This window comes from Perca fluviatilis, chromosome 11, assembly GCF_010015445.1.
Source record: "Perca fluviatilis chromosome 11, GENO_Pfluv_1.0, whole genome shotgun sequence".
NCBI classification, from domain to species: Eukaryota; Metazoa; Chordata; class Actinopteri; order Perciformes; family Percidae; genus Perca; species Perca fluviatilis.
The window spans coordinates 32,105,653-32,130,790 of record NC_053122.1 but is presented as its reverse complement, the minus strand read 5'-3'; the positions used below and the strand labels follow the sequence as shown (position 1 = coordinate 32,130,790).

General features: G+C 41.2%; 3 protein-coding genes and 1 non-coding gene across 7 annotated transcripts in view; all 4 read right to left on the bottom strand.

Annotated features, from left to right (window-relative positions):
• Positions 1–2,333, bottom strand: part of cadm3 (cell adhesion molecule 3) — a 94,356-nt gene extending 92,023 nt beyond the window's left edge. The window contains exons 1-2 of one of the 4 annotated variants that reach the window (XM_039815394.1): positions 2,035–2,333; positions 225–382 (exon numbers count right to left, since the gene is read on the bottom strand). In XM_039815394.1, coding sequence (XP_039671328.1) covers positions 225–315 — 91 coding nt within the window. In that variant the 5' untranslated portion in view covers positions 316–382; positions 2,035–2,333. The remainder of the gene's footprint in view (positions 1–224; positions 383–2,034) is intronic. The other 3 variants (XM_039815393.1, XM_039815392.1, XM_039815395.1) reach the window with 3 other exon arrangements.
• Positions 2,334–4,360: 2,027 nt separating this feature from the next.
• Positions 4,361–4,434, bottom strand: trnar-ucu. The gene has a single exon. It is a non-coding gene; the product is annotated as a tRNA-Arg (tRNA).
• A 1,858-nt stretch (positions 4,435–6,292) lies between these two features.
• On the bottom strand, positions 6,293–11,838 carry sdhc (succinate dehydrogenase complex, subunit C, integral membrane protein). Its single transcript, XM_039816809.1, has 6 exons — positions 11,748–11,838; positions 11,205–11,270; positions 10,871–10,972; positions 8,289–8,350; positions 6,806–6,969; positions 6,293–6,536 (listed from the first exon to the last, which is right to left on the bottom strand). Exons 1-6 carry the CDS (start codon positions 11,762–11,764, stop codon positions 6,432–6,434), a joined length of 516 nt encoding a protein of 171 aa, XP_039672743.1. The 5' UTR covers positions 11,765–11,838; the 3' UTR covers positions 6,293–6,431.
• Positions 11,839–14,843: 3,005 nt separating this feature from the next.
• Positions 14,844–25,138, bottom strand: part of LOC120568430 (sodium/potassium-transporting ATPase subunit alpha-2-like) — a 40,872-nt gene continuing 30,577 nt past the window's right edge. Inside the window, exons 14-21 of the mRNA XM_039815958.1 lie at positions 23,200–23,354; positions 20,268–20,391; positions 18,248–18,393; positions 18,025–18,155; positions 17,189–17,290; positions 16,870–16,961; positions 15,210–15,250; positions 14,844–14,993 (exon numbers count right to left, since the gene is read on the bottom strand). Of these exons, the coding sequence (XP_039671892.1) occupies positions 15,222–15,250; positions 16,870–16,961; positions 17,189–17,290; positions 18,025–18,155; positions 18,248–18,393; positions 20,268–20,391; positions 23,200–23,354 (779 nt within the window). The 3' untranslated portion in view covers positions 14,844–14,993; positions 15,210–15,221. The remainder of the gene's footprint in view (positions 14,994–15,209; positions 15,251–16,869; positions 16,962–17,188; positions 17,291–18,024; positions 18,156–18,247; positions 18,394–20,267; positions 20,392–23,199; positions 23,355–25,138) is intronic.

Below are 25,138 nucleotides of genomic sequence, written 5' to 3'. Positions count from 1 at the left end.
CACTGGGGTCCAGGGAGGTGGGAGTGTCCCATGTGCTTATTAACGTCTCACTGATTCCCTTGTCATCATACAGGAAACAACAAAAAAAAGCCTCAAGCCAACAGATAAGGGGCACCACCAGAGACAGAAAGAGAGGGTCGGGGAGGTCAGGGGGGCCCAGAGACACACAGCCAGATATAGAGAATAGGAGGCCGATAGAGGAAGAGGAAGAGAGAGGTGCTTACCGAAGATAATGTTGCTGCGAACCGCAGCTGCGAACAGTACCATCAATAAGCTGACACTCCATAATGTGGAGCGGGCTGATGGGAGGGCCATGGTCAGGCACACAGATCCGCCTGTCTCACTGAATCCTCAGGAGGGCAGAGGAGCTCTGGAGTGTCACCTGCAGGGAGAGCAGTGGAGAGATAAGGAAAACAAGCAGGGCAAGCTGACTGGCCACTAATTGCGTCCCCTGCCATTGGTTGGCTGCTGCTAAATAAACGATTGGCCCACCCCTTGCTTAGCCGTTGCTCCATGGCTATTCATCGATCTGCTTGTGTCATACCATACTGAGAGGCGATTGAGAGAGTGAGAGAGAGAGAGAGAGAGAGAGAGAGAGAGAGAGAGAGAGAGAAGGAAAAGGGGGGGGGGGGGAGGGTGATAGAGCCAAACAGCAGAAAGGATGGGTGATGGTGGTGGTGTATAGGTGGTAATGAGGAGAGCAGAGGAGGGGGGTCATATTACTGTGAATGAAATTCATCCACTCTAACAAGATGTGCGCATGTGGAGGGAAAGAAAACTAGTGTCTTGGACAGCCCATAAACGAGCTCCAACTAATTCACGTTAATTGGAAATAAAGCAAGGCAACAATCTCCCAGTTGGTCGTGGAAAAAATAACAGAGAAGGGGAAAGAAATAAAACACAACATCAGCGGTAGAGATGCACCTGTCGCCCGCTGAGAATACACGGTGAACTGGAGACGGACAGACGTGCGTAATAGCAGCTCGGATACTCGTTCTCTCTCCCTCTCTGTTTGTCAAACACACACTCCCTCGTTTTCTCTCACGCACATTCCTTAAAATAGCAGTGGCCTGCGCCGAGGTAAGCTCTCGGTCCATCTGCGAAACGCTCCCTTTATTGCCAACACACAGAGGGAACCGTGGCAGGAGTGTTGCCTGCGGGACGGGCGGACGGTTAGGGCGGGGATAGAGGGTGGGCTTGAGGAGTGGGGTGGGTGGGGGCTATGGGGTGGGATGGATGTGGGGATTAGGAGGGGTGGGGTGCTTCTGGGGCTGTGTTTATTGTTGCTCCAGCCCTTCCTGTTGAGCGAGTGATGGCGAGAAATGAAAACAAAACTAGAAACAAGTGCATCCATGGGAAATGACTGGGCGTGTTTTAACACAAGTTACTGCGGTCTGCTCTTACGTGGAGAGTAATAATAGTAAGATGATGATAATAATAATAATAATAATAATAATAATAATAATAATAATAATAACAGCTCGTGGTGGCCTGCATCGTTGCGACGGACCGCGGGAGCACCGGAGCAATGTTTGTCAGGTCTAAGCCTGTTTTCTAACACCTTCTCCCGCACTTGCAGAAATAGGCTATCTGGTGCTGATGGGATGAGATTTAGAGACTCTTGTAAAGGCTGGGGAGAGGTGGCTGCTTCAGCGCGCAGTTGGGATGCTTTTTTTTTGTTTGTTTTTTTGCGGAGCGATAGAGCCAACAGAGCCGGGAGAGAAGAGGTGGAGGTGGAGAGGAGTCGGGTATACAGCGCAGGCAGCCCGACAACAAAACGCATATTCAGAGTAAATGATAAAACACAAAGGGTGGGGGGGGGGTAATACAGCTCTCTCCCTGGGCAGGCATAACGGATCACACACACACACACACACACGAAGCCACCTACCCAGAGTGCGCACACATACACATTCCTGGAGACGGAAAAGCATCAGCACTGACAGGTGTCTCCTGTCCGCCCTATACAGACTCCCTAACCCTGGACTACAATACAAACTGCGAAGCAATGCACGATAATAACCACACACACACCGTTATATTCCGCCTCCGGAGTCGGGTTTTGTTGGCGCTGGTCTCCAGTAAGGTCCTCAGTACGGTCCCTCCTTTGATGCGCAGCAGTCGCTGGTCCGGAGCCTTCTCTCAGTCTGTTTTTATCGACTTTTTAATCTCCTTGTTCCTTCTCCTGACTCTTTTGTTTTTCTTGCTTTTTCCTCCGCGCGCTCTCTCTCTCTCTCTCTCTCTCTCCTTCTCTCTCTCACTCTCTCTGTTTGTATATCCGTCTCTCTCTCTCTTCCTCTCTCTCCACAGCTGCCGTTCACTGCAGCAAAAACAGTCTGTCTGAAAGACGAGAGGGAGGGGAGGGACGAGGGAGGGAGGGGGAGGGAGGGAGGATTTTAATACGATTTGGCCCGTACCATCGGGATAACAGGGCCAGAGCAGGGGCCTACTGGCTGAGATCAACATGAAGGAGATGGAGCAGATAGAGAAGTGTGATCTCACCATAGCGAGAAATAGCCAAAATGTTCCTATAATACGTCACAGTGAGTCTATACGGACCTTATCGCACTTTATGAGATTGCATTATCTCCTGTGGTGGCACATTACTGTGGGATTCCCCGTGCTATAGCTCTGCTCACTTTATCTAAAGGTTTGATACTGAGTAAGTCTAGTATCCCTCCTAACATTTTATCACTTAGGCCTACATATCTCCTGAAAAAAAGTAGCCGAGGTCATCTGAAGTTGATTGTCACGGTTCTGAGTAGCCTATAATGTTTCTTATCATCGATATTATGGACGTATTACCCCTATCTTGCAGATAGGGCCGCCGCTATTTCCCGTAGGCCTGATAATTTGCAATATGGTAATGATATTACTGAGTCCTTGGCCTTGTGGAGTTTGGGGACTTTTTCTGTGTCATTGTAGTTTTCCCATACCCGTAGCCTACAATACTGCTTTAGACACAGACTTTATTGGGGCTGTATCTCTTATCACCTCAAATTTTGTATAATACTCCAATAACGTCTATGTATCATGATGCTGATACCCTTTTGAAGGGCCAGTTTTGCATACACAATGTATCGCAGGGTAGTCTTCTGACGTTTCATGTGTCAGGCCCGTTTGGGAATCAGCATCCAAGGGATGGAGGAGAGAGGGAGGGAGGGGGGAGTTGTTCAACTTGCCTGAGAGGATTAAGGATTAGTTTTACTGGCGGATTAGGTCTGTGTGTGGGGAGGCATGATGGGGTTAAACATGGATGGCGGCAGCCCCACGACAGCCCAATCAGTGGTGACAAACTGAAACCGGGGAGGTGGGTTTGAAGAAAAAAATATAAAATAATAAAAGTCAAGGGGAGTCTGGAGGGGCTAGTCGAGGCGTTTGGGAGATCTTCAAGCAAGCAGCTGCTTTTTACACTGAAAAAAAAAGAAGTAGTGCTGCTCTGGGCTTCCATGATTTGGGTAATGTAGGCTAGGTTTTTCTAATGGAGAAACTAAAGGCCACCTTCAGGGGTCCTTGAAATGATTCCAGAAAGGTCCCCAGTCTAACCACCAATTTAAAAAAAAAACACATAATGACTATTGCAATCCTTATTCTCCACTTGCACCGCTACATTGTGGTTAAAGTGTATAACTCAATACCAAATCTGAATACACAAATCTTAAGACTACACCATTTCACGGCACTATGAGTCATTTATGTTTAAAGTAAACCGGAGTCTATTTCTCTCCCTCGGTCTCTAAACCCTATTGAAGGAATGCAGCATCTGGCATCATTAAACACGGCGAAAGGCTTTAAATGTTTTGTTATTGCCGCTGCATTAGAAAAGCTTTTGCTCTGGCTAAAATGAGTGGACAGCCCCAGGTGCTGAAACGGCGCTCGAGCGGGCGTGCGCGCCTGTCCACTGACTTTCACACGACGAGGCTGCACGGCGCTGTGTTGTCCTGCGGTGCCTGCTGTACGTGAAGACTGTACGACCACCTGAGCATGAGCACGAGCATGCAACCTGGACAGTAATAGGCTGGTAACGAAGACCGTGCTGTGCTGCTACACTGGAGCTGTGGTCTCAGGCTTTTTGCCCGTTTGAAATCTGCATATTAAAGATGACCTTTGCGCGCTGAAAAGGCTCGTCCATGTGAAATTTCTAAAACAATTCAGCCCAGATGCACATGTGTATTGGGCCTCTGCGAAATAAACACATTATCTATCTATCTATCTATCTATCTATCTATCTATCTATCTATCTATCTATCTATCTATCTATCATCCAGATCAGCCTTGTAAGATTCATTGTACATTGTAGTTGCAAAAGCAACAAAATATCTCCACTTTCTTGTCCAAAAAGCCGCCTCTTTTTCATCCACATCTCTGCCGGGACTCGAACCCGGAGCCTCTGGATTAGAAGTCCAGCGCGCTATTCCATTGCGCCACAGAGACTGTGCCGGATATTTTTTCGTTGAAAATCGGGTTTATACTCCCCCTCCCATCCTTGTGCAGCATCCTCATCATCCCTCAGCATCAGGACCGCAGCCTGCTGTGGACGATAACTTGCCGCCCGGTAGGGGGTGCTGCCGCCGCGTAGTCATTCCTCTCTTATGCCTCATAGAGAAGGCGAAAGTCCCTGCTCTCCATCCCCCCCATTGCTTTCACGCTGGTTTGTCTCGTCAAAACATCATAATGGTGACATTATCGGAGCTTGAACCAAACGATGGCAAGAGCTAACATTGTAAATGCATCAATAACTATGAGGCAAAGTGCTCACTGCTTGCAGAGAATAGCTTCAGTGAAGAGTCCATGTTTTTATTACCTCAGTTAGTTTTACTCTAACAATGGAAAATGTGTCCAGAGTGTTTGGTGTGAGCAGACAACAAGCAAATCAAGTCTTAAACCCTGCAGAGTTTGAACAATTTCCCTGTCCATTACAATAGAAAACAGCAGTGAGATGGATCTCTTAGCTCAGCTGGAAATGTGCACATATCGTAACATGGATTAGACTCAATCATCGAGATGCCAAGTTCACTGCAATCAGCAAAAAAAGTCACAAATAGAGCAGATTTTACAAGTGTTTTTGTGGTGCCATTTATTTTTGAGCTGGTAACCATTAGGCATACATGTTTGTAGAGAGGTTTGTCCAGTAACCGAGCTGATATAGCTCTGAGAATATAACACTATCAAAAGCATTAGATTAACTCAAGTTTTATAAACACTGAGTTATCTCAAACAGTTTGCCAAGAATTGTATAAGCAAGATGTTTGATCACATGTGTGCAAGGTACAACATTAGCACCATCCACAAGCCAAATGCTGGTAAAAAAAAAATGCAAGTGGCTGGTAGATTTGTTTCACTCACCAGCCAAAAAAAAACATGGTATTTTTTTTTTATTTGAACATTCGCTAGCCATTTGGCTGGTGGTTAAAGAAGTAAATATTGTACCCTGTATGCGTGTCTCAAGTACATTTTATCAACAGCAAAATGAAAAGAAATGCAAGTTGACAAGCATTTTCCCTTCGAGCCACCGGTAACAAATTGATAAACCAATTTTGTTGAGGCTAACCAGACTAAGTGGTTATGTTGTTTCTCAGTGCAAGTTCAGTTGATTTAAACAGACACATTTTCAAACGAGCCGGTACATAACAGTATGGATGCAGCCGTCTCCCCAGAACATTTACTGTTGTTTATTTTAACCGTGTGCACTTGTTACCGTACCCTACATAAATGGGAGTTGGATCTGACATTACATCAAGGCTTGCTTTTATTCACACTGCAGGACAAAAGCTGTTCAGGTGCAGTGTAGCTCCTGTATGGCTCAGTGGGAGGTAAGGCCTGAGGCAGGCTGCCGGTGAGGAGCCTGTTCACACACACAGCTTCTACCACTGGGCTGCCTCTCCACATTTCAGACTCTTTTTCCCAATGTTAAAAGTGCATCTGAGCAGCCGTGGCCTGGAGAAGGTAAAATATGAATGACAGCCTACAGTAAACAGCCGCTCCCCAGACACAAACACACACTCCTGTGTACAGAGACAACGGGCAGGCACACAGGGACTGAGCACCAAGGGCTAAGAAAAGTGATTAATGAATTTGACGTCACAGAACGATTAGATAAATTACCTAAGGATATAACATGTAGGACACATCTAATTTTGGACGCTGGTTGTTGTTCACACAGAGAACCAAGTGTGGAAAGATCTGGGTCACATTTGCATGCACTTTGTACTTTTGCTGCATTTGATGACCCCAACGCTTTCCAGAGTATAATTAATTCCAAGGGACAAAACATCACAACACATTTTCTGCATACAGTATAATATAATCCTTTATTTAATACTTTGATGAAACCAGAACAAATGCACAAAACTGCCACAGTGAATCCAGTCCACATTCCCGTTGACTTCCCCCTCTCCCTTCCTTTCTGCTCATCTCTTCTCGTTCTCTGCTCAGAGGTAAGCCAGTGCGAGGGAGGTGATGATGGACAGACCAATAACTGTGTAGCCGGTGCGGTACACCTCTGGGATTCTGAAGCCCTTGCCAAGGTCCCAACACTGATTTGAAAAATAGTAAAGAAATAAAGAGAAAAGAACATAATTAGCATAAGAACTGCCAGCTTATGAATCTTAGCAAATACATGTTCAGTGAAATAAGCAAACATGATTCAAATGAAAAACATAACAAATTGCATAGAGATCTGTCTCATTTAAAAAGCTTAAGCTGAGGAGTCCAGACACTACACCAAACATTGTCATGGCAACAAACTACTAAATGTCTCAAGTATACTCAAGTATGGCAAAAAAAAAAATGTATTAAGTCTTACCAAGTGGCGGATGCCATTATAGGTATGGAAAGACACAGGGAGGGCGAGGCCGAACTTGGCCAACCCAATGAGATAGGGGCCGACGTATAGCGAGTGGATCAAGTCCAGGTAGTAGGGGTAACTTTCCGGTAATACCAGCGCTGCCAAGGCAAAGGCTGAGATAGCTAGACACAGACAGAAGAAATGAGACCAAAGATTGGATGAGGTGTGGATGTGAATGGGTGTCATGTTGTGCATGCATGTCTTTCTGAGAGAAAGCAATACATGAGAAATGAACACATGTCAAGGACCAACGTGCTACTGCCATTCGTTTTCCGCTGGATTAGTCTCCATGAGTCACTGCACCACCACACCCCACTGGCCAGTCAGTTTTAAACATCGGACTGTCTCAGTTATGTAAAGACCCGTTTCCCTGCTGCCTAATTGAAATGAAGGCCAAACAATGGTTCTGTATCAAACAGGCTCTTCGTTGGCTGCCTGTTATGTACTGCACTAAATGGTTTTGAACTTCTCTTTCTATGCTGTCTGGATGATTAAAAATGCATAATGGCAGAGGAAACAAGTGTCAATCAATGTGAACACAAAAGGAAGAGTTGCGCAAAAGCAACCAAAAGTAAGCATATGTGAACGGACAACCTTTAAAAAAAAAAAAAAAAAAAATAAATAATAATAATAATAATAATAATAATAATAATAATAATAATAATAGATACTTTATTGATCCCTAGGGGGTAAATTACAATTGTTTCCCACTCTGTTGTTAGATCACACTACACACAGGCCTGAAATACACACATGCTAAATAATTCAGATTTTTTTTTATTCCATATGCAAAATAGCATTGAAAAGCAAAATATCTACATATTAAAACACAAATATTAAACACAAATATTTTATATAAATCCATATGGCTTGTAAAATTATTTTCTTCTACCAGCCCTTTGCAAGGCGGCCAGAAAGATGATTTTGGTGATTAAGCATGTGTTTTGATAGAAAGATGAGACTGTGACTGTTGGTAGTTGAGGGTGCTGAAACAAGATTGGACCCAGCTTTTACAGCATGGTACATCAAGGTCAGCAATACTGTTGTACGATGTCATAGCAACATAGGCTCAACCTTTACACCAGGCACATGAATAAAAGCTCTTAGCAGTCCAGGATTAGGCTTGATTTTCACATGCAAATGGTTGAATTGTATTCAACAACTTCTGCTTTTAAATGCTCTTAGCAGAAATCAATAGTGCACTAAAATGCCCTGAAGAGATTTTCAGGGTCAATAAAAAGCATGTCATTGGCAGTAGAATAGCTTCACTTGATGTTAGAATCGTACATCAACCTAAAAGCTCACACATGTACCATCAAGTGTGTGTTTTTCTGGGACAATTTGGGTATTTTAAGGAGTAAACTAACTAAAGAAGGAAAAATATTCACAAGCATGCCTATGGCCTTAGTCATGGATGACAAAGAAAAAACAGATGTGTTACCTCCACTGAGTCCCACTCCAGTTCCCCTGAACGTGATGGACATCACCATGGGGACAGACCATCTGAAACACAAAGAAAAGGCCACACAATTACGTGTGTGTGTGTGTCTGTGTGTGTCTGTGTGTCTGTGTGTGTCTGTGTCTGTGTGTGTGTGTGTGTGTGTGTGTGTGTGTCCAAAACACACGTCAAAGCATTGAGCCTTCAATGGCTTTTACTTGGTGTTTTAAAACCATTTTCTTTCAGGTTAAGCTCAGGCTGGCAAGCTGCATCACTGTAACATACAGTAGTACAGGAAGTCAAAAAACCACTCTTCTGACTTTTTCAGCTGCAGGCAGCAGTGCTAACTCAAAGTGGTTAAGAGATTCACAGGGCTAAGCTGCAAGCCATGGGAGGTCATGTACATTTTAAATGAAAGTAAATAACAATTGACACTTTCATTTACACTAGAGCGATTATTTTGCACATCACATTTTGCAAGTCAACTCTTATTTTGTCTTGTGTTCTGAAGGGGAATTCAACGGGAAAAGTGTATAGGGACATTTCACAGTTTAAGGTGTTTCCACTGTTGATTTGTTTAACTGTTTTAAAGTTATATAAATGCAACATCTTTCCAAAAGTCAATGAGTAATTGGGTTGAACAATCGTGATTTCTAAATTGAGCAAAATAAGTGATTATGATTTTTTCCATAATCGAGCAGCCCTAACCTACAGATTCAATTGTCTTCATCTCCAGTTAGAAATTAAGCAAATGCATACAGAGTAACTTAAAACAGGTTAAAGGGTATGATCAAAATCACTAGATCACCAATGATTAAACCAACCAATGGTTGGTGTCAAAAACAAAGTGCGCTGACATAGATTAGCCGTAGGAAATATCCCAGATGACAGAAAGATACAAAGTGAAAAACCTTGTGTGAAATTACAAGGCACAGACTGTTTTTTAAGCTTCAGAGATTCGGTACTAGTTAACAGCGAATATTAAAACCTTTGACATTCCTTCGTTTCTCGGCTGAGATGGACGGCATAGCGCTGAAGTTATTCATAAATTAGCCTAGCAGACTTTACTTCTGCTCATAGCTTAATCCCAAAGGAACACCACGGTTGAATTTCAGCCTGCATGTAGGGCTGCTCAATTATGAAAAAAAATTTAATAAAAAAATCATAATCACAATTATTTTAGTCAATATTGAAATCACGATTATTTAACACGTTTACTCATTGTCTTTTGGAAAAATGTTGCAAGTATTGAACTTAAAAAACTGTGAAACAGTTCAACAAATAAACAGTGAAAACACCTTGAACTGTAAAATTTCCCTTCAAACTTTTCCGGTTTGAAATTCAGAACACAAGACATAAGAGTTTACTTATAAAACATAATGTACTAAATAATTGTTTCTCGATTACCCTGTTTTTTTTATCATTAGGAGCCAAAATCACGATTAAAATGTTGATTAATTGCACATGCACACTTTAGTTTCAGCCTAACATTGTTGAAACAGAGCTTCTAATATTGTTGGAGAGCAACAAATTAGCGGACTGCCGATTCATCACTGCACCTTCCTCTTAGCTCCACACCGGGTGTGTGTGTGCGAAGCCTTGCCCTTAGCGAAACTCAGTGATTAAAGGAGAAGAGATAAACGAGATGAACTAGTAAAGACTCTCACACTGAGCTGAAATGGAAACACCATGCTGCAACACGTGTCTTTTGGTTTAATCAAAGGCATGACTTTTAAGGATTCTGTTATCTACTAAAAAATGCATATCTAAAGAGTCGAAAGTAAAATCCAGCCCTAGACAGTAAATCAAGTTGCATCAAGTCATTGCACTACATGTATACAAAAGCATGAAAATCTCTGGTAATGGTGGCTCGTCCTGCTGTTTTTTAAGAAATATAAGACTGCATGATCTGAAATTGCAGTAGAATTTTTGTGTCTTTCAAATTATTAAGATTAAATTATAAAACATAAGTGGAGCATACAAATTGTACTTAAAGGCTGGTTTATGCTTCTGCGGAGGCTCCACACAGAGCTTCGGCCGTAGCCTACGTAAGTGGCCTCAACTTTATACTTGTGCGTTGGTATGTGCGTCGATTTCTTTAAGAGAAGAGCAGGGCCGGCATGTGTGTGTGCGTGGGGAGTGCGTTGGTAGAGCAAGTGAGAGAGTGACAGTGATTAGCTTAAGAGTGAGTAGCGACTCTAGAGTCATAGTGAGAGAAACAAAGGCCTCCCCTGTGCTTTCTGACCACGGTGGGAAATCTGTAGCAGGAAAAGTTAACCCTCTCCTTGATTTCACGTTGTTTATGGAGAAGGAGAACCAGGAAAGGAGGAGTCGGGCGAAATGCAACGCTACCGAGCCACGGCCGAGCGACGCCGAGATGCGTAGTTAAATTTTTTGAGAGGAGCATGTCAGGCTACGGCGTAGGGTCTGGCGTAGGGTCTGGCATACTCCATGTACCTACGTCCGTAGCCGCGGCGTAGATTTAACGCAGAAGCATGAATCAGCCTTAACAACTGAGTCATCTCTATCTTTACTTGAGATTATTTCCTGGGCAAAACAGGCTACAGACGTGACAGAGTACGTACTTGTAAATGGTGAGATGAGGAGACATGGGTCTGTTTAATTTGGAATTTTTGGCCCAAAACTTGTTCATCTCGTCCTTAGCTGTGGTTCCCATTGGAGCAGCACTGTAGGGAGAAAAACATTTTTAGAGTACAGAAGTTTACAGTAGAACAATGTACAGTCCATGGATTTTAGCATGTATCTGTATCATTACTTTTTGAGGCAGTGTATTTATGTTAACATTGTTGTCTCTTTCTCTCTCACACAAGCACGCACACACAGGCGCACACACACACACACACACACACACACACACACACACACACACACACACACACACACACACACACAACTTACTGTCTATAGAAGACACTCTGGGCAACACAGGGTCTAGAGAGACAGACACCCTGTCGGGCCAACGTCCTTAACACAAGAAACAAGTGTTAGAATTAAGCTTTTACTTGCTATCAGGCCTTGCAGAAGCCAACTAACGTCAATAAAGTAGACAAAGTACGATTAACACTATCTATGTCTAGCTAGTTGATAGTGTCGTAAAGGTACGACAGCGTAGCAATGTAACGTTAGCTAAACGTTTATTAACGGTCATGCAACGCCCATATGTAGGAGAAATGCAGCAACTAACACCTCTTGAGTCTGTCATTAATTCTACCAAGAGCCAAAGTCCACTCTCCCAGCTTTGAAATACCCGAAAAACAGCTAGAGTTAGCCCGCTAGCTAGCTAACGTCAGCTAGCGCGGAGTCACTCCATATTTACATTAAAGAAGGATAATACACCAAGGCGGGTTGTCCTAAACTGTAACGCTTTTATGCTGTAAATGTTTCTATTTGACATAAAATGTTTCCCCGAGAACAAACATTATATAGCACAGATGTACTGACCTTAGAAGCAGCGCCATGTTTGACAAGCGGTGAACGGAAGTGACGTTGACGGATGTTGTTGTTCTGACCGGTTACATAAATTAAATCCTTGAAGGGTTGTTTTTTAAGGTCAGGCAGGCTCGGTCAGAGTGAGCTGATTATGTTTACGTTGGCTGTGATTTCCACATGCCTTTTTTTGTCATTCAAATGTATGAGCATGCTCGTCTCTCTTCGTTCCGTATTAACCGTGCAATCTCTCACTCACCTATATTTTAGATTGTATACATAATAATAATAATAATAATAATTTATACTTTATTAATCCCATAAGGGAAATTCCAATGTTTTCACTGTGTTGCTACACAGGATTACTGAATTACACACACATGCTCAGTACCTATACATGCACTAATGGAGAGATGAGGGGGCTGCCCATGGAAAGGCGCCCTGAGCAGTTGGGGGTTCAGTGCGTTGCTCAAGAGCACCTTGGCAGTGCCCAGGAGGTGAACTAGCACCTGTCCAGCTACCAGTCCACCACCATACTCTGGTCCGTATGGGGACTTCAACCCAACTCCCTACTGACCAAGCTACTTCAACCCAGACTGATTCAAACCATCAACCTGTTTATAGCCTATTTTAATGATGCATACTGATTTTTGGATTGTATGCTAGTGTATATATATTGGATGTGCAATCTTTCTACTTGCACTCTTTCAACTATGTATTGCAACTGCAGCAAAGCAATTTTCCTTGGGATTAATAAAGATTTTACTTATTTTACTGCTGAGCCAGTAAAGCAATTTGTCTATTGTCTCTCCCCTTTTCAGCTTAAATAGATGGCAATAAATAGCTGGGTATAGCTTAAAAATAAATAAAATAAATATCTGCTTAAGTAAAATGTAAAACTACTACTAGTATTACTATTTTTATTTAGAGCTGAAACAACTGGCCTAGTTGATTAATTGATTAGTGTATCAGCAACTATTTTGATACTCAATTAATCATTGAAGACATTTTAAAAGAAAAAATGCCACACATTCTGTGGTTGTGAGGATTTATGTTTTATTTTGTCCTGGGATTGACCAATAACAATTAATCGGAAAAATAAGCACAATTAAAATAATTTAGTTTTTCAAGTTTATTTATATAGTGTATTTACACAACCCACCCAATGAATAGATATCAAGGAATTGCAAAATGAAATGATGCAACAGTGTGCGACAAAACAAAGCAAGGAAACAACAAAAATGATATGACAAAATGAGAAACACTGCAAGGTGGTACATGACAGTCCAACCTAAACAGTTATAACTGCACCAGCAACCTTAAAGACCCAAAGAGAAGACAAGAGAAAAGTCACAAGAACATCTTTATATGACGAAATAAAATTCATCCCAACTCAAAGATGGAGCCCCAATTTTAGTATTCAGTACAGCCCACACAACAATCAAATGGTCAATGTCACATTGAGTTAGGAAAAGTGAAAAACATGCAGCAGCACTCATAACCAGGAAAAATAAATGTATAAGTATTGAAACAAGCCCCACTCAGACATCTACATACACACTCATAAAGATAGCAAACACGTAGTAAGGTTAATGATGCCTAGAAGGAGCCCTAGCCTGGGTTCCCAATAGCCTGGTCCTATATTAATGTTGCATAAAGTATAAGATTAGACCTTGTAGGACTCAAAGTAGACAAGGTTTGGATTGGTTACATGGGAGTTAAACCCCTTTTTTTTTTACAAACTTTTGAATTAATTTTTACATTGCTTTTGAAACAAATAGCTTTCACAAAGGCTTCCAGAGCTGAACGACTCGGGAGGAGAATGCTCAGCTGCCTGTCAATTTCTTGTTGACTATTTTTGACAGTAAGGTAACGAGTGTCCAGTGAATAGAAGACATGAGGACAAACATAATGGGTGATGAGATCAGGAAGATATGAGCATAAGCAGAGCCTGACTGACACTGGATTTTTGAGACCAATATTGATATTTTAGAGTTTAAAAATCTAATAACAATGTATAGGGGTTATAGTTTTTTTTTAAAGATTCCATATTATGCCAATTTTGAGGTTCATATACTTATATTTTGGCTGTCTACTGGAACATGTGTACATGCTTTAATGTTCAAAAAACAAATAGTTTTTCTCATACTGTCAGTGACCGCCCACTTTTTTAACAGCTCTGGTTCCTGAAGTGTTTTTCCCCGTTTAGTATCTCCATTGACATTTCATGAAATGCGTCTAAAGAGTTTTAAGCCTGGAAGCAAGCCAACCAGCTACAAGATAAATCGTGACCATAAAACATTTGATTTGCACAAAAGAACATTTTGAAAACGGCAAAAAAGGCAAAGGTACAAGACTGTGTACAGAAACTATCATAGACTTCAAAAGTAGAAGCCCGCTCTAGACGTCGCAGGTGCAGTAAACATTTCCATGGTAACACAAGTTCCACCAATCAGAGACGTCCCACATCAGAAACTTTCACAACTTCGTAGCTCGTGGTCAGTCTACCTGGATGGTTTAGACATGATGGCTGATGATCTAAATCCTTATGGAGAAAATGAATGTGTGTGCTCAGTGTGCATTACTCTGTGCATTCAGTATTTATGTAGCACCTGGACCTGCTTTATAATAAAAAACTATATAGAAATCTCCCTTTTTACAGTATGGGACAGGCCTTTAACATATACGCATAACATTTTTGATGTGTGTAAAATAATTGGGACCAAGATTTGCATTAAGAAGGACATTTTACATAAAAAAATTAATTTGTCAGTGCTCTCTGATGAACAACTTACAGTTTCTAAATAACCTCAGTGACATCTGTTAGCAATTGTGTGCAGCAGTTTCTTGTTACTGTACTTATTGGCTGGCATAGTCGCTGATACTGATATATCTTCCCTCACCAATAAATGTGTTCTTAGTGTGGCCTGTATAGCATCAACTGATACACTTACAGTAAAGGCAGATCTAGTGATTTGGAAAACATTAAAAATGTTGGTACATGTGGCATCCTATATATTCAAATTGACAAGTTGATCAATAACCGTGTCCCAATAAGAAAAACTACTGACCACAAAATCATTGTATAACAATTCAAAAGATGGCCTGAAATATTTTGGAATACATTTTTATTTGGTACATTACACACGATGAACGACTTTGGTATTCCTTTAGAGCCTGCAGGCCATGATATGTCACTTTGGGAACAGTTTATATAAGGCACACAGGTATACATTACCATTGTTTTGCTGGAAATGTTTTCTGAGAAAACAAAAAAGAAAAACTCAAAGCACAATCAAAAGCCTATTTTCAGCAGTATTTTTTATGATAATCAGATTTGTGAACTGATCCATGCAATATTACAACTGACAGACACACACAGTTCTACCCTCACGATCACACACAAATTCACATACGCACATACACACACACTCAGACAGACAGACACACACACACAAGCACACAATTCAAACTGACATTTTCTGAATATTAATAATATGTCTCCTTCTCCACCCAACCTGGAAGAGAGGCAGAAAGAGAGAGAGGGAGAAAGTGTCAGAGACCAAAATGACAGGCGAGCAGTTTTCATAATATCCTTTTGTATCGCTCTATTTGTATTCATCTCATTTCCTTTGTCTCTACATTTCCAAATGAATCCCCTTATAACTCTAAGAGTATGATCAGCAGCCCGTGACACACAGATTAACAGAAATGATTAACTGTCACGATAAATTGTATTATTCTCCCCATGTCTTGGCCCTCATTATAGTGTGTCCATATCATGTTTATGATCTTTGGGGCATATCTCAAGAGTCTTCATCAGCTCGCTTTAATTTCCTTTCTCGTCATTCTCTACTGTTTCCTGTTGCTATTTGACAGGTATAATCTGTTGCATGGCACAAGTTTAACATATGTTCAGTTAAATCCATAAAGATTACTGCATGTCAGACCTTTTAACATGCTGCTTAAGGTTTTTATCTTCAGACCAATAGGAGAATCACGAAACGTTTTGTGCAATCATCTATGAACATATTTCTTCACTGCTTCTATCAAGAAAATAAGAAGGGGCTTATGTTTTCACCCGTGTCTGTTCATTAGCAAGACATACTGAAAAAGTTACAAAGGAATTTGGTTGATATCTAGTGCAAGATGCAGCCCTTGGGCTAAGAATCAGATCACATTACATTCCACTGGTGAGGTGTGATTTTCACCATTGAATGTTTTCTTGTTTATTTGCCGTAATTTTATGCTCCATCTATCAAATTGAATTCCTGAGCAAAGTGCCAGACAGCGGTGCATTTACATGCTATTTAGTCAGAAATCAAACCTGGAAGACAAACAGTAATCAGTCAAGTGTTGCAGAGGCTGCAGCTTTTAAAAAGCCTGATAGTTTTCAGCTGCTGTGATAAGAGTTAATAAGAACTTTTAAATGGAAATTGCTTTATGATATATGTAAAAATGACAATAACCACATTTAAAATCTGCCAGAAAAACTATGCAAATTGAAAGAAATTGCATCATGTACTTTGTCCAAAAAAACACAAGTAAAAGAAATTTCAACATGACAGCTGGCAAACAGTTTTTAGCATAACACCACAATTAAAGCTTAAATCCTTTTTCGACGATAATCATCCACAGTTGCTACCAACGTTACGAGCGCTTTGTAAAATTGGTACCCTACTTTCCTTTTTTAGCTGAGTTCAAAACAGTTCTATATATTTTTTTTATAGAAGTTTTATGTGCTCGCTTTTGATGACATTGAACTTTATCTTCGACTGCATGTCACCGTCTGTCAAATGCATGCTGGGATCCTCCAGGTCACATCGGCAGAGCAGAGCTGTAATTTAAAAGTGTTTTTACTTTTAATATAAAAAAAAAAAAAAAATTTTTTTTAGACTTTATATATATATATATATATATATTTTTTTTTTTTTTTTAAAACAAGGACAGTAGGAAGTCTGAGAGAGGTACAGGGGATGGGAGAAAAGGTCTTGATAGAAAATGGCTGGTGTTTCCTGAGATAGGGGTGTCAATCACTACGCCATCACTTGGCTATTCTATTTTTTCTTTCAGCTTATTAACAAGACAAAGAAGGTTGAAACCTTTTTAATCTTGGTTTCTCTTAATAACTGCTTACCTCCGGGGCTCCTCCTCAGAATTAATTTACGGACCTCATCATAAATGAAGATGAGAAGACTGTATGGGAAGGCACAGAACCACCACAGGGGCCTGAGAGGAAGAGAGACAGAGCATAAAACAGGGTTTGATAGAGCAGCAGCAGCGGGTGCAAATTGTTAAATTCATTGCAGCCATTTTTTTGAATATTAAGGATAACGGGGTGTTTAAGAAGATCACAGACTTCATTTAAAGTCCGGAGTGACAGGCTAATGGCAGCCTATTAGGTCTTTAAGAGGTTATTTTTCGGTTGGGTGGAGATATGCATATGCAGAGCGTACTTTAGGGGGTACATGCGCAGGGCAATGTCCATTCCAGGGCAGTAGGAGAGGAAGGCAGCCAGAGCAGTCTCAACAAACAGACCAAAGATCAGGATCCTGTTCCTGTTGGACAGAAAAAAAAAGAAAAGGAAAAGGTTCAAACTAATCAAAAACACTCCCAGAAGGGCTGGGATAAGGGGTCATGTATTCTAATACTATAACAGCGGTAACCTAGCTGTAAAAGGAAATGTTTCTTTCCTCTTTTCACTCTCCTGGTTTGCTTATTAGAAGTCTTGCATTTTATAAGTGCAATAACCTTGCATATGTTAACAGTGCCACCTTATTGTGTTTATCTATCTTGATTTTTATATTTCACTATTTAAAATGTTGCTATTTTATATTTTTGTTTGTCATTCTTGTATTTTACTATTAAGGTGTGTCTCATGTCTTCGTTGATGTTGTCTTTGTTGCGGTTTGTATGGATGTTATAAATGAATACAAATTTGATTAAAAAAAAGAAAGAAGAAATCTTCAAAAATATTATAGTCATGGGTGCCTGGGTGGCCTAGTGGTAGGGCGCGCGCCCATATACAGAGGCTCAGTCCGCAACGCAGAGGTCATGTCTTAGATTACAACCTGCGGCCCTTTGCTGCATGTCATTCCCCCTCTCTCTCCCCTTTCATGTCTAAGCTGTCACAAAAAATAAAGGCCTAAATTATCTTAAAACAAATAAAAAATGTTACAGTCAATTACTGACTTAAAGGTGAAACTGCCTTCCTAACTACATTCATTCATGCCTTCATTTTATATCTTTCTATCCATCTTCTACTCCAGCTCTCCCTCCCTCGCTCACTTACTTCATGCCCTGCTGAAAGAGGGAGTTCCTCCTGGTCTTGCAGATGATAACATCAGCCCACTGCACGACAACGATGCTGATGAAGAAGGAGGTGTGGCAGGTGAATTCAATGATCTTCCTCTGCTCATAGGTCTGCAAGGTTGAAACACACATTGTATTTATTCCTTCACGGGTATGGGAATGTTGAAAGAGCGTGCTGGTTTGTCTTTGTCCCCGCTCCTTACCCACTCCTGCCCATAGCTGTCCTCCACATCATTTACTTCGCGGTCGTCCCACCTGATGCGGATGCCCACAAGGTTCTTCGGGAGGAAGCCGTTCTCAGCCAAAATCACAAAATAGGTGAAAAAACCAGCAAGAGCCTGGATCATCCCTGGAAACAAAAATGTGCAAGGGATCAAAGTCAAAACATCATATATCCATCTATTCTCATTGTCTATAGTAACGGTAACCTAAATATTTTATTACATTTTATGACAACACTTCATTTCACAGGTCTAATCATTTTCCTAATATGTTTCCTGTAAAGAACTATGCTATTTAGTGATAGTTATAGGGAACAGTTACACTAAGTTCCTTGACTGTGGTCAGAGTTTAGCTATTTGTGTTGATTTTTGAAGGAGTTGAACATTCATGCTTGCTTGCAGAAAAAATATATAATTTATATTTTTAAAGTTTGTCTGACTTGCTGTGTACTGACTAAAAGATAATGTGTGTTACACTAGCATTTAATTGTAATCAGTAATCATTTTATTTGTGTGGGGTTTTAAAGACACTAATCTCAGTGCTATTTAAAGCATTATCACATTAATTTTGGGCTATTAGTATAAATTACAGCTACAGTAATGTATGTATGTATGCATGCATGTACTGCATGTACTGGATGGATGCATGGATGGATGGAATAATCATCTGTTGTGTCCCATCAGTGTAGCAATATGGGCAATGTTATTACAGAACAAGTAGAAAAATAACAGGATTTATAGGTAATGGGTGTCGTTTGACAAAATATATTTCGACAGCAGCACTAACATTACCAATGGTCTTTGTTTCACTTATTTACAGGCGTCATAGGACAAATAAGTTGACTAGAAAGTGCATATTTTTGACACTGCGGTGATTCAGCCTCAGTCCTCCTGCCGTGTGCCACCTAATATTTGTTCAACAACAGCACAGGTGATTGCATCATCCTCCCTCTGCCCTCTATAATGTTGCTATTTTGTAAGTAAATGGCTCCAGACAGCTGTGGACTGCAATAATAGCTGATAGTGAGTTTTAATTTCATGTTGGAAAATGTGTTTTGTCAGAGTGGGTGTAACGTTTTCAACATGATGGACATCTTATTTCAAGAGCTAAAGTCTTCACATATACCAAACCTGCACAAGTATTTATCAAGGACTGAGATAACGCTTATTAATCATCTCATTCATTACGTTGCTAAATTGAAACCCCGCACCAGGTCAGTGTTTATGTTAATAGACGTAAACATCATTTTCTCAGTGATAAGAAAATTGGTTGCACCTGTTTTGAGGAGGCTGTTACTTTTACTTCTATTCATTGGTGCTTGCTTACAGTGTTGGAACGTTGCTGTCATTGTGTGTCACTCTAGATCAGATCATCAGTTAAATGTTCACTGTCGATGCCTCAGGACTTCAAGCTGTTTCGTCAGAACAGCGGATTGTAAATGTGATTTGATGTGACCTGCACAAGTTCTGCCCCAGTGGTAGTCATCTTGGAAGAATTATGGGAGTTGATGTGAGTTGCCGGCTGTTTAGAACGTGTTCAGCTTTAAATTGCATGCCATCCAATGAAGCCCTGTCATATTTTGACCCATTTAACAGCCTATAAAATTGGGCCAGCCTTTGCGTTTCACTATTCCCATTCCATATAAAACCAGAGATAAAGAGCATGCATTCAAGTCAGGCTCCAACCAGTGAAACATGACCAAGATTAAGTAGAAAATAGTTGCACTCTTCGCACTCAATTTGCTGTAAATGTCACGACAATTAGAAGAAAATTGTGGGACACTCTCCTGTCTGCTCACCGCTGGATCTAGTTTCCTTAACTGGACATCCCTAAACATTTACAAAGGCAGTATGAAATGTCAAGATTTGTGATAAATGTCAATATTTTGTTTTTATGCCTGGGAAGTTTACAACCATAACGTCACTACAAGAGGCCTGTCACAGTGATTCAGGTTTAAGAGCTGTGGTCCAAAGAGCTTATATGAGCCACAAGAGGACAAACCTATCTGCCCGTATGCCATGCTGATGAGGCGTTCATTGACCAGCTTGTCTGTTTTGGGATTCCTTGGTTGGCGTTTCATGATGTCACTCTCAGCTGTCTCATAAGCCAATGAGATGGCCGGAACCTGGAAAGGAATGGGAGGACAGCACAGAGTCATCTCACTTTACGCACCCTGTACAATAAATGTTCAGGAATTTGTCTTTGTGGCAACAGTACAAAGGCATGATGACAGTGCCAGACACCGGGCACGCTAGACATATCACCGTTAATATAATTCAGCATTCAATCACCGTGTGGAAGGAGAGAAAAGACAGAAAAAAGGGCAAGGAGGGGGAACAAGAAAGCAGTGACAGTGACAGAGAGAGCAGACAAGGGGGGAGAGAGATTGAATTTCAAGACACTCATAAAAAAGGAGGGTAAAAAGGTCTGTAATAAAGAGCTTGTATTGGCTGATTTTACCAGGTAAGCACTGGAGCAATATGTGTGACTTAGGGCAGGATATTGCTGCGACTTAGGTGGGATTTGAGGTGGGGACTTGGCACTGTGTTAAACTGAGCACATGCTCTGCGGTCTACAAATCCAGTTTGTTTTGGTGTTTTCCTCCCCTGACCCACAGCCATTGAGAAAGACAAGAAGAGAGAAAAGGATGTGACTATGCTTGGCATTGATTTTTTACACCTCTGAAAGAGTGTGTGTGTGTGTGTGTGTGTGTGTGTGTGTGTGTGTGTGTGTGTGTGTGTGTGTGTGTGTGTGTGTGTGTGTGTGTGTGTGTGTGTGTGTGTGTGTGCGTGTGTCTGTGTGTGTGAATGTGAAGCACTCTTAAGTGTGCCACATCCTGCTTTGATACACATCTTCTGCGGCCATCCTTTCCACGTGGCATTGCTTGCTAAAAATAATCATAGCAGACGCCGAGTGCTGCTTGTCACTGCTAAACCTCAGCAGAGCCCTCAAGCCTGTTGCCTGGAGTCGAACTAAGCTGTTAACAAGCTGTTAACATCCTCACAAGCAGACATGGGAAATTTTGAAATTTTACTTGTGTTGTTTCAGGTACTTTATTGAATATTTGAATATGTTTCATTTTAAGGGTGCTATTCTTCAAAGCAGACGTCCAGCTGTTCGTTCCACCAGCGGTGATTAAATACATGCAGACATGTTGCTTTGAAGGGAAGGGTTTTTATATGCAAAACAGTTGCTTAAGCAAATAAAGTGCCTTTAAGCTTCAATCATCGCATCTTTGAAGAGAAATTCAGGCAATAAAGCATGCTCTATCCCTGTGATCTCAGACAGTTAAGTACATATTTGTGAACATGAACAAATCCGTCCTGCTGTTAGAAAACCAAAGAAGTTCATTTTGGATGTCACCTGAGTAAAATAAGTGGAACTTCTTTATCAACAACGTTAGCAAGCTGCTCCTCTTTAAAGGGACGGAGCGAGGGGGGTGGCTTCTGGGTCTCCAGCCCCAAATGTTTTCTCAAAAGCCCGAATCTTTGACGATTTTAAAATAACTTCAACTTTGTGTCATTTCCCCTCAGTCTGTCTGACTGGACCGGCTAATCAATGCAGCAAAAGTTCTGTTACTGGGGAAATAATGTCTATGTTTCAAGATTAGTAATTCTGTCTACACCAAATTCTTATGCTATCTATGTTATAATTTTAAAAATACAAAAATCTGACAGTTTTTGCCTTTTTCTAGGTGTCAGGATTGAAACAACCTTTTCTTCTGGTTTCAGAATGATAAAAGCAGTCGGAGAACGATTAGCTACAAAATAGGATGGAGGTTCTACAGGGTGATTCTTTTCCTTTGCAACTATCACGTTTTTCCCAAATAATTTTTATGCATTCTATTATTAAATATCTTGAGAAATTGTGCATATAGCTGCTGCCTGAAAACGGAGCACGAGGTTTGGGCTGAGCCACGAATTTTTACAACATCTGGCTCTGCCCCTGCATCTTTATCTTAAACCTGTGAGGACAGTGTATGCTTCTTGGCAGTCGGATATGAGGCCATTATAGTACATGGACTTCGTTACTCAGAGTTTTGCTTGTGGCTCAATGGAATGTATAGGAACCTGTTTCAGCCGCATGTTACTGTCTGGTGGCTGAGAGCAGGAAAACTTTAAGTTACAGTAATGAACACAAGTGAACAAGTCCTTTTGAATATATTCATCCTGTGCTTCCTTTCTTTTGCAATGATCGATTACGCCCCTCAGGCAAGCGGCGTGCCAGCAACTCTTTTGTTGCTGCTGGAAATACAATGGAGGGACTGGCATCTGAAAATGGCAGAGCTGTGAAATGTAAATGTGTATGTGCGTGTCACCCGCTATTTGTTCTGCTTGAACGGGTGTCGGCAGTGAGCCAAAAAGCACATTTCTGCCACCAAGAGAAAGGAACAAATTAAACCAAATGCTTTGTTCTTTTTACCTTCGGGCACTCATATATGACACCGGTATTAACAGTTGTTTCCTTAATGTCCCCTTTAGCTTGCCTGTAACTATGCAACATGCTAACAATTAGCATCCCCTCACTGAGAAGAATCACCCAAATTAACCAATTAGCTTTGAGCACTGAGAGTGCTTTGCAATATAACCCAATAGATAAAAAGATAAATCTAAAACCATATGTTTTGTTGTCATGACCTCCTGTGAACGGAATGTCTCCAGAAAGTTAAAAGCTATAATCTTTCAAATACAAACACTGGAAACCAGGATCCAAAAGGCCAGGAACAGAAGAGAGATGTTTTCGACAATTAGTGCATCATACACTTAGAAAACAATACAGGCTTGGCAGCAGTCTGTGCATCTATTTAGTGGTCATTTTTCAGAAGATTAGTCAAAAGTATGGATTGAGATAATGAAGGAAAACTATGGTTAGCATGTCTACAGAGGGATTGAGGGACTGAACAAAGGGAGCTGAGCGTTCCCCCAGGGCTCACCATGTCAGTGCCCAGGTCGATGCAGAGGATGGTGACAGTTCCCAGCGGAAGAGGAACACTAGCACAGATGAAGAGGAGGAAGGGCGAGATCTCTGGGATGTTACTGGTCAGCGTGTATGCAATGGACTTCTTCAGGTTGTCAAAGATGAGACGACCTGCAGCGATCAGAAACACAGGAAAGAAACACTTGTATGGATCGGGATACATGTATAGATATCTAACCTCTGTATGTGTGTGTGTGTGTGTGTGTGTGTGTGTGTGTGTGTGTGTGTGTGTGTGTGTGTGTGTGTGTGTGTGTGTGTGTGTGAGTGTGTGCATGTCCGGTGTCTTTCAAATATGTCGAGGACCGTTCATCCGATCTGCTTCACACTTGGCTCCCTGGGTACCCAATGAACTTGGTGTTTGGAATTTGGAGCAGTTTGTGGACAGTGTCGGATATTGGATATTAATAAACAAATAAAATAAATAAAGAAAACTAAACGACCGCACAATAAAGGTTGAGAAAAAAAAAGAAGAAAAACTGCGACCTGCGGGGCTTCACGGCTCTCAGTCAAGCATGTCTTCGCGGTGGGCTACCGGTGTTGTGCCAAAAAGTCATCATCCGCCAAAAACTGATTGCTGTCCACCCTACATGCAAATGATGAAATTAATCGTACACAAACACACGTTAGATGAACGCCCAGGCTCTTGGGCTTTCTGTTGCCGGCGGTTGCGCACATTTCTCCTGATGTTCTGCACGCTGCTGAGCCTGGCTCCTCATTTCAGTCCACTGCTGGCAGTGTTTCATGTTTTATGTTTGATTGTATTTTGACTGTCGTTTTCATCGTGTTGTTTCATTAAACCTCTTGCTTAACTTTCAATTCGACCCCAGCCTCTCCTTCCTCCAGAAATCAAACGATCACGTCTTTTAGCAGATTCCTAACACTCCCTGCTTCCACCGCCAGGGCCACATCGCCTACAACTACCTCGATGTGTGGCTGCTACACGAAAAAAAGGAGACACGCCCAATCTCTAGATGAGCTGCAGCCGAGCCACGCCTGATTGAACCGCGCTGTAACATGTATTACAGGGTAAGTGTTACAAATGATTACAAAAAAACACACAAATTCACGAGGCCCTTTACCTATGCCGTATGGTAAAACCGCCTGTGACCGCACATTACAAGTTCTGCTTTCAAATGTTTACTTCAAGAGAGGCATCATCAGCACAATGTACTTAACTTTAACATCATTTAACATTTTTTCAAGGTGGACCTTTCAACTCTAATATAATGCTGGTAATTGTGATATTTTGTGAATAGAATCTGAATCTGCAATGTTCTCTCAGGTAAATATATATATATAGAAGTAGAAGTACACTGTAAGTCAGTAGTAAACAGTTGAGTTGCATATTAAGTGCAACTCAAATATGGGGCCATCTGTAAATTATTTCGGGGTACAATGGTTTTGGAAAAAGCTGCAAGCAGCAACACAGGAAGCCAAGCAATTGTCCCGTTCCAAACGGGCACTGCACTAGTGTTATTTATATCTGCATCCGTGTTGATTTTGGATGGGATATTGGTTACATTCTGCCCCGGTATAGTTTGAATATTTTCTTTTTCTGATGCTTCACTGTGTGTTCAAGTGAATTTTCCAGACTTCCTGAAATAAAAAAATGACTTCTTCAGTATTACATATTACTAATGGTTTTGCTCAGATCATATTAGCAACCCCCACTTTAATTATATACCAGTCTCTTGTGGCAAGCCTCAAGTTAAATCTCACGTCTGTCAGAGTAATTCTCAAGTCAAGTCCTTGAGGGCATGTCAATTCACAAATCTGAATAAGCAAATTGCAGGTCAAGATTCAAGTCCTTCAGGTCTCTTAGTGGTGACAATGATATTGATACAACGTTTGAACATTTTCCTTTCAAAGATGTTAATAGTGTTTTTTACTTCAAT